General features: G+C 42.2%; 1 protein-coding gene across 2 annotated transcripts in view; it reads right to left on the bottom strand.

The window, feature by feature from the left end:
- TEC (tec protein tyrosine kinase) overlaps nt 1-14,452 on the bottom strand; it is a 612,933-nt gene that overhangs the window by 363,427 nt on the left and 235,054 nt on the right. For both annotated transcript variants that reach the window (XM_086962679.1, XM_086962678.1), the window contains exon 3: nt 14,184-14,373. In XM_086962679.1, the coding sequence (XP_086818805.1) occupies nt 14,184-14,373 (190 nt within the window). The remainder of the gene's footprint in view (nt 1-14,183; nt 14,374-14,452) is intronic.

Raw genomic sequence — 14,452 nt, 5'->3', positions numbered from 1 at the left:
CCACTCTCTGCACGCCGCCGATCCTCAGCATGGCTCCCCACCCTCGCAAGCATCTCCCCCATGCACTGGTCACCCCCGCGCTCTCTCTCATGCATGGGCCATAAACTTCCCCCATCTGCGCTGCTCTTCCCTGAGAATCACACCCTGTGCCCGCCCGACACCTCCCTTTCACCCTATTCACTACCGCACCCTCTGACACTCCTCTTCCTCTGTGTCTGATTGTCCAGGCCGGTCCCAGGCTATCACCTAGCCCTGCGGATGTAGTTTATGGCCCCAACTGTAAATAATCACCCCTGTTCAAAGGAGTTACAGTAGATCAAGGTCGCCACATCATGAGATCCGTCACACCACACGCGTTCCTACTATCTGATAACGATCCTGTATTGTGATTGGGGTGGGGATTCTCACTGTAAGGGTGTGTGGGACCGAGCCTGAAGCGGAAGATTCCAGGGATGCCTTTTTGTACATCAAAGTCTTCACAATTATGTGTCACATTAAAAATATATAGCACTCCAACAAAGTTGTAGGATTATAACACTTTAATAACTTATAAATATATACAACGCTCCAACAAAGTAAACACGTTAAAAAAACTTTTTAAACAACTATTTACATGAAATTGCTTTAACCAGGATAGACAAAGAAATGACACTGTGATGTAAAAGTATCTGAAAGAAATGCCAAGAACGTCCCATGTGAAAGTGAATTTTATCTGGCAATTTTTTTCTTTTCCTTCTCATGAAAAGAAATTTAATGCCAGGTTCGTTACCTGCCTCATCTGCAAAAAAAAAAACTCTCGAGAGGGACCGAAAAAAAATATAGCTATGGTAATCATACCATGCATTGGCACATGGAGAGGTGGCACCCTCTTAATTATTCTAAAGCACAACTTCGAGATTTGGTGGATAATCCCCGACCGGCAAAAACATCCACCAATGACTTAGCAATAAGTGAGTCAGAGGCAAGGGAAACGTTCCCAAATCTGTAAAAGAACTTTAGGCAGATGAGATTGACTTGTGTAGCATGTGGAAAATTAATTTCATGCGGAGAGATGAGTATTACTTTAATAAATAGATCATATGAAAATCATCAATGTCCAAAACGTACTAGAAAGTAATTTTTGTCATTTTTGAGGAAGAGAGATAACCTACAGTGGTACGGGGTCATTTTCGTTTGTACTAGGGGGGCCAGGTGACATTCGTTCGGGGTGGATTAGGGGCATTTAAAACAACTTCCCTGATACAGGTAGCATATAAAGTAGAGGCTAAATACCAGGATCTTTATCGATTGCTTTATGCTGTACAAAAATGAAAAACACACAACAAAGCTGGACCATTCATATTTTCAATGTTTCTGCGTACTATACTTTTTAACCCTTAACTAATTGAGCTGCTTCATTTCACCTGCTTTTTAAAAAAAAAAAAAAAAAAATCGGAAACAGTGGCCATTTATTCGAAACTTACCAATCTACGCGTTACAACTACGTTTGCTTTTTCAAAAACCTTTAATAAAAATGTTGGTGCCCAAATACGGGCTTACAACCCCGTGGGCCGGCCACGGAGCAGGCTGGAACTGTAAATGGGGGGGGTGGGGGTATTTATTTGTGGAAAACATAACAGAGTCAGTGGTCGTTGATTTCATAGTAAAAAGTGCGACAAGTGCAACAAAATCATATCGATAATTCATTGTGAGCAAGTACCAAAAGTGTCGACAATTCGAACCTTCAATAATAAATACAGTAATCAATGATGCATTAGAACTTATAATCAATTCATTGTTCGAACGTGTAATCAGTACCCGTCCCATGTCAATTCATTGTTCGAACGTATAATCAATACCCATCCTGGATCAATTCATTGTCCGAACATATAATCAGTCTTATCCCATATCAATTCATGTGCTAAAAACTGCATACATATCTTATGATATCAAGGCTGAGCAATCGGGGCACAACAAGGAGTTGAGAGTTTCATTTGTACCGGCGCCATTTTGGGTGAGGTCAGGAAGGTCCAAGTATAGTCAAAATGTCTCCACCAACTCGTGGTTGGACCGGGACCTCTTTCGGCAGTCCAAAAGTTTTCGTTGAAGGGTAGCAGAGGGGACTGCTGACATGAACCATCAGTCAAAGTGAGGTGGGAGGCAACAATCTCTCCTACCGGGTCATACAGGTGTCCCACCGGAACTGATCAAGTTGGTAGTCTTGCAGGATTTTGGTGATTTCAAGACTGAGGCCGGCGCCGGCATGAGCGCGCCGACGTCCCGCGGCTACGTCGTGGTCGTTCCGTGGGTGATCATGGCAGTCATTCCCCATCGGGGGTCGGGGGCCCCCGTGGCTCTTATAGAATCTTCAAAGTTGAGGAGAACGTTTCTGGACGCAGGAAACTAGAAGCGTCGTTGCACCGCAACAGTGGACGAGACCCCCGCTCGGTGAGCGGAGCATCATTGCCTCGCAATAGTGGACGAGACCTTTTGTCGGGTGAGTGCAGCGCCGCTGCATCGCAAGAGTGGAGGAACCCTTTTGTTGGGTGAGTGGAGCGTTGGGGGTGCAGCTGAGGGGCCCCCACCTGTGGGGGTGGGAGAGGCTCGTTCGCGCCGCCTCTCCCTCCCAGCGCACCCCACGCCGACACCTGGCGTTGATATCCGTGATGTCCGGACCAGGCGATAAGAGGGGGGGGGGGGTCGGAGGCAGAGGCAAGACATCCCCCCCCGTGGCCTGCAGGGCGCCGCTTCAGGCCCGAACGGGGAGCTGATATCAAGCACACGTGGGAAGCGGGTCAGCGAGCCAGTCTAGAAGAACACCCTCCGGCCTTGTTGACTGAAACTTCATGGACTCACGCCAGGAATTCAAGGCAGCGAGCACGTCGCCAAGTGTAGGAAAACCTTTACAGTATTCAGCAAACGTGCCGACACCTGGCGTTGATATTCGTGATGTCCGGACCAGGCGATAAGAGGGGGGGGGGGGTCGGAGGCAGAGGCAAGACATCCCCCCCCATGGCCTGCAAGGCGGCAGAAGAAGGGAATCGGGAGACCAGTACATTTTGGGACATCCACCCCACGGCTGATGGCGGTTAGCCGGGCCCCGCCCTGCAAGTGTCGAGGCCTCATCTTCCGGATGGGCGTAACCGTGGCCCTGTTGCACTTCGGGAGTTTCCGGAATGGGGGTAGGTATCTGCTGATTTGTATCTATTTCATGTTACCGTTAATGGGCGTGGCGGGCGGTGGGACAGACATGCTTGGAGCAGTGGGGGGGTGGCGGAGCCTAGCTACCTCGTGGCTGCCGTAACGTCAAGCTTTGCTTTTTTCACCACTTCCATGTTTCTTATTTCTAGCGAAGTCAAAAACTTATCAGTGGCCTACTGATTTTGTTCGATTTCTTTCCCTTCCTTTTCAAGTGTGTTTCATGCTAAAGTTTCTGTTTATTAGGATACAGTGATTACTTCGTATTTTACATATGTCTTCTTTATTAGGGGTACTCTCTGGTTGAGCCAGATGATGTACCTCTAATAAATGGTCCGGGTGGAACTAGTTTCTCAATCAGTGGGGAGTAGATGGGCATGACAGATTACAACGGGGGACAAAGGTCCGCATTACCCACCCTTCACTACTTGCAAAGACTAGACAAAATATTTCTATTCCACGTTATTTGTAAACAGAGAATACCTCGAAAGAACTATTCCTTGAACAATAAATGTCCAGCCTATCAATCAATCAGTGGGGAGAAAAACAGGCATGACGGATTACAACGGGGGACAAAAGTCCGCATTACCTATCCTTCACTATCTGCAAAGGGAGACAGAATATTCCTATTCTTCTCTGTTTGTAGACAGGGTCCGATTATTGCTCTTTGAGATATTCCCTGTGACAGGGAATATCTCAAAGAGCAATAATCGATAAAAAATTTGTAGGATTATAACACTTTAATAACTTATAAATATATACATCGCAAGAAAAACAGTAAACACCTTAAAACATTTTTTATTAAAACAGAAGCAAAAATGACAACTAACAGTAGTGATATCCTGGGCGGGTGATGGAACTGGGATTGTTAATGGAAAAAGATCTACAGAGAAAGGTATTGGTGAATTATACTTCTCCGGAAATTTAAAACTCACAAATGTTTTATTTGTGTAATCGTTTCAGGTCAAACGGATTGTGGGACAATGTTCAGAATGGAAGAGTCACCAAAAGGCAAAAAGTTCCGCTTGACCCCGGGAGCCGGCCGCCTATGTCGGGTGCGATCTCAGGCTACACCAGGGCAACAAGACTTGGGGAGGGGGTCGGAGCCAAGCGTCTTCTCCGAGTCCGCGCCATCACACCGCCCCTCGGGGGCCTCCGTCAAGCGGTTTAGGGAGGTACCGTATCACATTGTTTTCAAATGCAGTCAGGTCCACAAATGGCCCCCACTTACTTTGAGAATAGTGAAGCTGCAGCAGGTGCAAATAAGGTTTAGGCAGTGTTACAAGCGCTGCTCAGAACTCTGAACTATGGCACCCAACATCCAGGACTTATGCCATTTGTGCAAGGCAGTGACATCGAAGCAACTCAGGGACCAAAACCATGAACGTACACTCATGTATGAAAATCTTACTATTGATGGTTGACTGAGGCCAAGGAGATCAGAGTGCATGAGTCTCATGCTCGATCGATTGAGCTAGCCGGATCGGGCAACTAAAAGTATAAAATAGTTATGTAAATAGTTATTTAATAAAATGTTTTACCCTGTTACTTTGCTGGTGTGTTGTATATATTTATAATATTTGCATAGAGTTTATCGTTATTTTGGGCGGGGTGGGTGGCGGAGCCGAGCTGTCTTGCAGCCATCATGGTGTGGAGCTCAGTTCATCTCACTAGTTTCGTATTTCTCATGAAGGGTTGTTCCTAATGTTTCTATTTTAGCGAGGTCAAAAAGAGATGCCATTAGTGGCCTACTGATTTTGCTCGATTACTTTTGTTTTTTTACACGATTTTTCACTATCTGCAAAGACTAAACAGAGTATTGAGACTCTGTATTTGTTTGTAAATAGAGAATGAACCAAAGAGAATCAATTCTAAAACAGTAAATGCTTGGATAACAATCAATCAAATGGAGAGACAAGCAGGCACGACGGATTACAACGGGGGCAAAGGCCTGCGTTAACTACCCTTCACTATCTGCAAAGAGAGAGTACTACTAAGAGAAAAGAGGGGGGGGGCAGCGTTCAAAGCATATCAGCGTGCATAAACACGAAAATGTTTTTACCTATCACGTACTTGACATTTGACAGCTTTTGATATTTGCTATTAAAAAACCATTGAAATTCACTGAAAAAACCATAGGTTTTAGCCCATATATAGTTAGGGATTAGCATTTACAAAACCTTAATTTACTCGCACAAAACCATTGAAATTCGCATATATAGTTAGATGCAATAACTATATATCGCGCACCCGCAACCCACTGCTGATGATGTCACATATTACATCATTCATGACATGGTCAGTGACATCACTGATGACATCACTGGTGACATCTCAAATGACATCACTGATGACATCTCAAATGACAACATCCAGTGACTGTATGTTTCTGTAAAGTCAAAATATGTCTTACATATTGAAGAATGAGTGGATGTATAAGTGTTCGGATGAAGGATTTAGTAGGTGCATGACTGACTGTATGAGGGAATGATTAAATGTGTCTCACTGAGTGCATGGGTTAGTGACTAAACTGTCTTAATTTGTGCATCATTATTTCTGTAGTTCTGTAAACTGCTGCATGTGTTGATCAGTAGCTATATGAGTAACTATATGGGTTATTGATTGGTTGCCCAAATATTTGTATGGGAGAGTGAGTGTGTGTGTGTGGGTGGCTGGGAGGTGTGTGACTCTGTGCATAGATGTGTGAGCTGTTGATTCACTAGATGTATGGGTTCAAAAGTGCATGTTGAAACAGCTGTATGGGCGGTTGACTGTCTGCATGAGTGTATTGGTGAGTGATTGGATTTCTCAGTGCTACATGTCAAAGTAAGTACATATGTAAAACACAGTACATCTAAGAGTTGACATATATAAATAACTGTGCATAAGAGCCAGTGAATGTGTGAGTGGCTGTATGGATCATTGTGAACTTGTATCAGTGCTTGTATAAGAGAATAAATATGTGTTAGTATATGTTTGATTAAGTAAGGTGTGTATAACTGTATAGTTGAGGAAATGGAGGTGTGATTGATTCTTTGCATGACTGACTAGGTGTGTGAGTAACTCCATGGATGAGTGACAGTCTGTGAGTGTCTGTTTACACTGATTGTATCGAAGGTTATATTAGAGTCTGAAGAGGTTGATCGTATTATCACATGAATGATATCATCAGTGATGTGATTAGTAATGACAAATGAGATGTTATCAGTGATTTTATCAGTGATGTCATTTGAGATGTCATCAGTGATGTCATCAGTGATGTCATTTGAGATGTCATCAGTGATGTCATCAGTGATGTCACTGACCATGTCATGAATGATGTAATATGTGACATCATCAGCAGTGGGTTGCGGGTGCGCGATATATAGTTATTGCATCTAACTATATATGCGAATTTCAATGGTTTTGTGCGAGTAAATTAAGGTTTTGTAAATGCTAATCCCTAACTATATATGGGCTAAAACCTATGGTTTTTTCAGTGAATATATATATATATATTTATTTACATTTTTTTTTAAACCTAACAATTCAGGTGGCTCCACAGGAGTAAGTACGTAAGTAAGTAAGTAATCTTTATTTAGCATAGTTACTTAAAACCATTGCAATATAAAAATGAATTAAGAACAGAAAGGATAAAACTACAGTTTTAAAAGACTCAAATATTTAAAATTTAAAATGTTCACATTTCCTTATGACCGATGTGCTTGTATTTGGACTTAATATTTGTAAGTTATTGCTCAGTGTCCTCATGAGCTCATAAGGTCAGTGAAACAGTCAGCAAAGTGATGTCAAGTCGGTTGGATTGGGTCAGTTATGGATTGAGTTTTTTGGCATCTTTTTTCCAACTGCCTTCAGGAATTTTACAAAGCTGCAGTTCAAGCCAGGGTCATTAGGATGAAAACATGCGAGGACCGCCGCCCTTCTAGTGCGGATCCCTTGCCGATTGAAGTGATGTTTTAGCCAGCGTTTTCGTTCGTTCCATAGTTTTTCACAAGAGCATATCAAATGCAGCATGTCCTCTTGTGCCAAGCCGCATAGCCGACAGAGGGGGTCAGCTTTGATTTTGAGCCAGCGTGGGAGATTTTGAGTACAAGGTAGCAGGCCCAGCCTGTGCCTTAGAAAGCACATCTTGACACTTTTGGAATAACCTTCAGCCACATAGCGCTGTTGTGCTTTAGTTGTGTACGAATTCAGAGTCAACCAGCCATGTGTTCTCTTCGAGAGGGTTTCCTTGTCTTGCAACCATGATTGATTTTTTACCAGTTTTTTTAGATTTGTATGACTTGTTGGAGTGTTCCAGAGCTGTTCTAGACCTGTATTCGTCAGGCTGCCCGTGAGGTACTTAGCTGCTGCTGAGGAAGGATGCTGTTCTAACTCCTTGCACAGGTTTTCATTCAGGGTTCCTTGTTTTGATTTCCTCACTTTGTCCCAGTCTATCACGTAGGCTCCCTGCCTTGCCAGGAGTTGTTGGTCAATGCCAAATTCGAGCCTGATTTGAGCGGGTGAGGTTTGCTTGGGTAGACTGAAAATAATTCTGTAAGCTGCTGTTATAGTGTTATCAAGAATCTTAGCATCCCTTCCTCTGAGTGCCTCACTCCCGTAAGTAATTGTTGGAAGAAGTTTAGCACGAATTACTTGCGTCAGGGGTAACAGGGATGGGCCGGAGAGTTTGTGATTTAGCGCCTTCAACGAAATCGCTAACGAAAGACCTTTCCCTAGTATGCTTGTTCTCTGAGCCAAGAACTGCCCGCCGTTGTCGATCTTCACTCCTAGATATTTGTATGTTGGAGTTTCTTCGATTCTTGTCGTGTTCCAATGCCATGATGTTGGTTTCCTTTTTTTCCTGCTGATGGTCATTGTTTGGGTTTTCCCCAGATTTATTGTAAGATCGTTCTTACTTGAGTACCTTTGTGTTGCGTCTAAAAGATGTTGAAGTCCTACCTTAGTGTGGCTTATTAAGACGATATCGTCTGCGTATAGTAGACAAGGTAGCTGGAGCCCTCCTAGTTTAGGGGCGTGGGAATTGCAGCCATTTAGTATTGGGACAATGTCACCTAGGAATAGGTTAAAAAGCGTGGGGGCCAGGACGCAGCCTTGCTTTAGGCCCTTATTAGTCTGTATGGGCCTTGATAAGGTGGATCCATACCCTATTTTTATCTGTACCTAGGTCTCTGTGTGCAGGTTGATAAGCAGGTCCAGCAGGGGTCTCGAGATCCCCCAGTCGTTCAATTTAGACCACAAAAGCTTCCAATTTACGTTATCGAAAGCTGCCTTGTAGTCGATGAAGCAGAGATGAATGGGCATTTTGTTAGATTCTGCTTTGTCTATGAGCATACCCATGCTCAGGATGTTCGTCATCGTGCCTACTAATTTAGCGAAACCTGTCTGGTTGGCAGGGATTAAGGATCTCTCTGTAGCCCAGGCTGTCAGCTCTTCAAGAAGGGTACCTGCAAAGTATTTTGCCTCGTTATCAATTAAAGCCACCAGTCGGTAGTTGTGTGGGGAAGCCTTATCTCCTGCCTTATAGATTGGGGAGATAATAGAGACCCTCCAGGACCTTGGAATGGTGTTGAATTGTCGTATTTCCATAAAGAGGGGTTCCAGGGCTGCTGCACAGGAGGCTCCAGACATAGACCAATGTTTCTACCACCTCCAGGGGCATTTCGTCAATCTACAATGCTACTATAGCTGAGAACAATAAACATCACGCCTAATAAAGTGGAAAGAAATGGTCCACTCATCAATTTACAATTATTTAGTTAATGACTACTGAGTTTATTTAATGTGATAATAATCTCAGAAAAGAAATATCCTAGAGCGTCTAATGACCCATTCACTTAGCTGGAAAAACAGTGAGGAAGACGTAAACATCAATAAGATTGCTGAAAAACACTTGAGGTCAAACAGGTGAGTTTTGAGTCATTTTGTAAATCTCACATGGCCCGTTTCTGCTCTTAGGGAATCTAGCATAATATTCCTGAACTTCATAATTATAACTGAAAGCATACGACCTACTATCCTAGATTTTCTGAACTTTCATGTCCTTAACAAATGTTAGGACGGGGATCTGAGACTACTAAGAGGGGTGTATTGTGAAATCAAAGTAGACATGATGTCTCCCTCTAGAGCAGTAAAGAGTGTTATGACATAAACAGAGGGCCTTGAACAGGCTTCTATTTCAGATTGGCAGCCAATGAAGTTTGGTAAGGTGATTTGAGAAAGAAGCTAAATGATTCAGGCCTCAAACAAGTCTCACAGCAGTATGTTGTACTACTTGGAGACTCTGAATAAAATATTTGAGACCATTCAGTAGTGCATTGCAATAATCAAAGCAAAATAAAATCAACGCATGAATAATTGCAAAACTGGATGTTGCAGGAAATAGTGGTATAATTTTCCAGATGACTTTTAAAAGGAACATGCATGAGGTAACTGTTTTATTTAAGTGTGACTTGAAAGTCAGATCAAGATCGAGTGTGACTTAAGTTTCCAGCCTGGGCTACTGGAGCTGGTAGTGTACCAGTTTTGCTGACCATCATGCATGTCTCCATAATGATTAATTTCCAAAAAGGACCACTCTTTTTCCGTTTTAAGCTTAGGGAATTGCTCCTCATTCAGACGGTTAGATCCGCTTCGCAAGCAGAGAACTGTTGTGGATCACCATCCACTCTTAACATGAGTTGGGTGTCATCTGCATAAGCAAAGAAATGTTGACCAAAAGAGTCAATCAACCTCCCCAAAATAGAGACACAAATTGGAGAAGGTCAGGCTCCATGCCGATCCCTGCGGGACCACTATGAGATAGATTTGGCAGGGGAACGAAAGCCTAGGTGAACAGTCTGCTTACACTCGGCCAGAAAGAAAGCAAACCACTTTGGAACCTTTCCTGATTCTCCCATCTCTGCCAGCCGCTCCAAACGGATTTTATGCACACTAGTGCAGTTACGACTCAGCATCTAATATCGCACAGTGTCATTTGTGGCCTTACTGAGTGTCATCTCTGTACTCAGGCCTTTTCTAAAGCCCGACTGAGCTGGGTGAAGGAGATTATTAGAGTAAAGAAATGTGCATGGTTAAGTGTTTCCCACTGATTCTGTGATTTTACTTAACCACAATAAGGTGGTCTACAGACGGATTCTTTAGGAATATGGTAACCAAAGGTTCTTTCCAGACAGGGTGAACAATCCCCTTATGTAAGGAGAAGTTACAAAGTTCTGTAAACACTGGTAACAGTGTGTTTGTAACTGTTTTTTAGATGTACAACCTGGCATGGATCGGCTGAAAAGGGGACCTAATATTGGCCCAAATATTCCAAGCATCATCCATAAGAGTACGGATTGATCTCATTGTCCTGGTTAGCTGGCCTTTCATCCTGAGCTAAATATGCTAATAGTTTAGTGATCTTTTCTTGGCAGAAGTTTGCTATGTTATTACATAGTTCTTGTGAGGGGCTGATGTGGCACGTGGCAGCTTCCGGGTGGGCCAGGTGGGATTTTTTTATTCTTTTATTTGACGATGGTTTTAGTGCTCTCTATAAGTTTTTACGAGCTTTCTACATTACCCCAATTGAGCTTTATAGAGCTGGCAACTCTCTTTCGTTCCTATTTTTCACCACCTTCTCACATTTTTTACATGATTGTTTGGTAATTACACATTTTTTATTATACCAAGGTACTTAGGGTGATGGTTTTATTAGTACCAGCTGTTTAGGATTGAAGTTCATAATATCTGTGACCTGAATGGGATCTGACTGCTTAAGTTTTGGAGTGGGGTTTTGTAGGCACAAGCCCCAATCTTAAATGTTTCGTTTTTTCCAGAACAATTTCAGGTCGCACTCCTTGCAAGCTGTCAACACCGAAACACATAATTCACACAAATGTGTAAACAATTATTAAAATATTGTACATAATGTATTCCAAACATTTAAGCAATATATAGACAAATCACTGACGTCCACATGTTCTCATTCACATGATGGTATTTAAGGCTAAGTTACATATTTTGATAAAGCACCAAATCCCAGAATAATGGGACCATATAAAAGGGTGAAAGAAACATTGTTTTTAGTCTGCTCCTAAACTTTTCAAGTGACTATTCTGCTCTGAGTGAGTGTGAGAACTGATTCCAGGCGTGTCCCTCTACTCCCAAAAGATCTGACACCAAAACCCAACATTACAGAACTTTGACATGGAAAAAAGGTTTCAAGTTCCATTGTGGGACATATGTGCTGGTTCGCATTGCCATGGAAGAGTAGACCTTTCCACTCATTGTTGAGTAAACCGAGTTAAGGATCTTGACGTGTATTCTTTTGTCCAATAAGACTGCCAAGTTATTGGGGACAGCACTTCCACAAATGTTTGACCCGTAAATGTATGGAAAGCATTTCTTAACTTTTGAGAGGTAGTGCCTACTCAGTCCACCTCAGACTTAGTAGTTCACATGGATGTTAAACATTTCTGGAACTCGTGTTTGCAGTATGGAATTACATCCAGAAGTCTAGTGTTTTAATAATGTAAAGTACTTTTAAAAGTTGTGCAATACTGATGTTAACCTAGTGGACTCTCCATAGGTATTCTGTTAGCATTATTATGGCATATGTTTCTTGCATTATAGGTCACGTTTTTGTACACTATTTGCAGGCCCTCTACCCTAAAAGTAACCAACAGCTTAATTTGAAAATAATTAACCTCTTCCATGCTCATGACGAGCCCAGCTCGTAATGAGTCACAATGGAGCTGTGCTCATGACGAGCTGGGCTCTTCACAACTTCCGCGGTCCGCCCACGCGCGATTGATTCCCCGCCTGTGCGGGCGAATTAATCAGTGGGCGGAGTCATGACGAGCCCAGTACGTCATGAGCACAGCTCCACTGTGACTCATGACGAGCTGGGCTCGTCACGAGCAACACGGCGCCGCCCCCCTTTCCCCTCAGCACCGTGGGGGAATTATCCCCGCAGCAAAGGGGTTAACACACCCTCTGTCATGAGGGGAGCATGAAAAGCCCACTGATGGAAGTTGGGTTCATGCATTTCATTCTGTGTTGATAGGGAGCCTCCTCACAGGTGGCCACAGAATGGAAAGTCCTGTGCCGCCAAGACAATAGAGAAGTGTGGCGAACACTCTACCTGGAAACATTGCAACTTCAGCAGCTAAGGCTCTGAGAATCCCATGAACCTGGTGACTGCTTCTCAGATTCCTAGGTGTTCTAAGTCTCTTTTGGCCACATGTATCATCCCGGCCTTTTGCGAATTCCAAATTGCGAAAAATAGGGAATCGCAATTTGGAATTCGCAAAATGGGATGCATGTATATTTTCGCAAAATATTTGCGATTCGGTAAAAATCGCAATTTTTACCGAATCGCAAATATTATGAGAATTCCAAAGTGCGAATTCGCAATTCCCATTGATTCCTATGGGCCAAAAGGCCCATAGGGATCAATGGGAAGGCTCTAACAAATTGCGATTTTCTTTTTGAAAATCGCAATATGTTAATGCATTCCAAGGGTGCAGAGGGGGGTCCAAAGGACCCCCCGCCTGCACCCCAGAAATGTAATTTGAAGTGCATGTTTCATACACACATGTCCTAAGGATATGTGTGTCTGAAACATGAAAGTTTAAAAAATGCATTTTCAAAACGTTTCTCAAATTACCACGAGGTTCAATCTCGTGGTAATTTGCACCTCCTAATTGCTAATTCGAAAAACAATCAAGCATTGCTTTTAAGGAATCGCAAATTTGCGATTCCTTAAAAGCAATCGCATTTTTGGAAATCGCTAAAAATAGCGAATTTCACAAAAATGCATGATGCATCCCAAAAACTTATTTAGGAAGTGCAAACGGCCGAATTTACCGATTCGCACCGTTTGCACTTCCTAAATAGGTTGATGCATGTGGGGGTTTGTGCTTTCACTGCTACCAGATTGTTTGAGAAGGTTCTTTCTCCTTACTTAACAGTAATGATTGGGTACCCCTTTCAATATGAATAGACAGTGCAGTTCCAAAGACCAAGCAATAGTGATATGGAGAGAAAGTTACTTTCTGGAGTGATTTTATCAGTGCGGTTTAGTGCATGTTTCTATCATTCCCTATTTTGAAGATTTGTATTCTTCGCTTAGTTTCATCATTTCCAATTTTACCAAAACAATGGTTGTTTTGTGTGTCTAAAATCACAACCAAATCACAGTATTTTCACATCAGTGTAGAAAAATTGAAACATGAAAATGTTGAATAAGAAAATAAGATGCACCATTGAAGGAAAAGACAATGAAAATGTATCTAAATTATCAGAGTCAATAATTTGTCATTGTTTGTGGGGGGGAGAGCACAAACACACAGTGAAATGTGATCTAGATGCATGGGTTTTCATAGGTAAGGGTTTCTCAGGATATACAAGGCAGTCTACCTAATATCCCCTTTGCAGCTGCATGTGTTCTGTTAAACGCTCTATGACATTCTTCAGCAGCACTTTTGATTTCTTCGCTAACTTTTATTTGTTCACAGAGTTTTTTACCGAAGACCTGTGTATTGCAGATTGCACTTTACACAACAAGGAACGTTCCTTACTGTCATGTCAGACACATTCCAGGGATGTGTTTCAGCATGAAGTTTGCAATCCTCCAACAGCTGCCTCCTAAAAGACATGAAAGTCAGGAACACACATGGGAGGCGTTCCTTAAAACTATCTCAACCAAGCTATTGATCTCTATTTCTGTTTTAATCAGAAACATACAAAATTATTTTACAGTTTAAAAATGTTTGAAATCTTTGAAATCTTTGATTGCTAATACATTTTGATCCATATAACCAGCAGTTTGCTTAGTGCGAAATATCCATATTATTGTGGTGCACGCTGTTCTAAATAAAAGCTGTTAAAAAAGAACATTTACATGCAGAATTAAAACATTAGGAACTTATTAAAAGATCTTTAAGTTGCCCACACAAATTTGACTAAAGGTCTATCAAGAAAAATGTATAAATAAAAGCAGAAGTAACACACATGTTTCTTACCTCTGGGCGACCTTCATAATAGGTTAATTTTGAGCTTGTAAGTACGAAAAATCGCTCCTTGTAATTTAATGGGGATGTCCTTTTCTTTTGTTGTGATCTTTTAATCAGGTTCTCCTCAATAATAATTTCCAGATTCATCTTGACCTCCTTATCACTGTTTCTCCAGCCATTGAAAATACTACCCGCCAATCTAAAGAAAGAAAAGTACAACATTATCTTTCTGGTTAAGAGGATGAAGACTGCAACATGTTTATCTTTACATTTTTATA

Source organism: Lissotriton vulgaris, chromosome 3_1 (assembly GCF_964263255.1).
Source record: "Lissotriton vulgaris chromosome 3_1, aLisVul1.2, whole genome shotgun sequence".
NCBI classification, from domain to species: Eukaryota; Metazoa; Chordata; class Amphibia; order Caudata; family Salamandridae; genus Lissotriton; species Lissotriton vulgaris.
The sequence above is the reverse complement of the archived record's forward strand: the minus strand, read 5'-3'. Positions and strand labels throughout refer to the sequence as shown.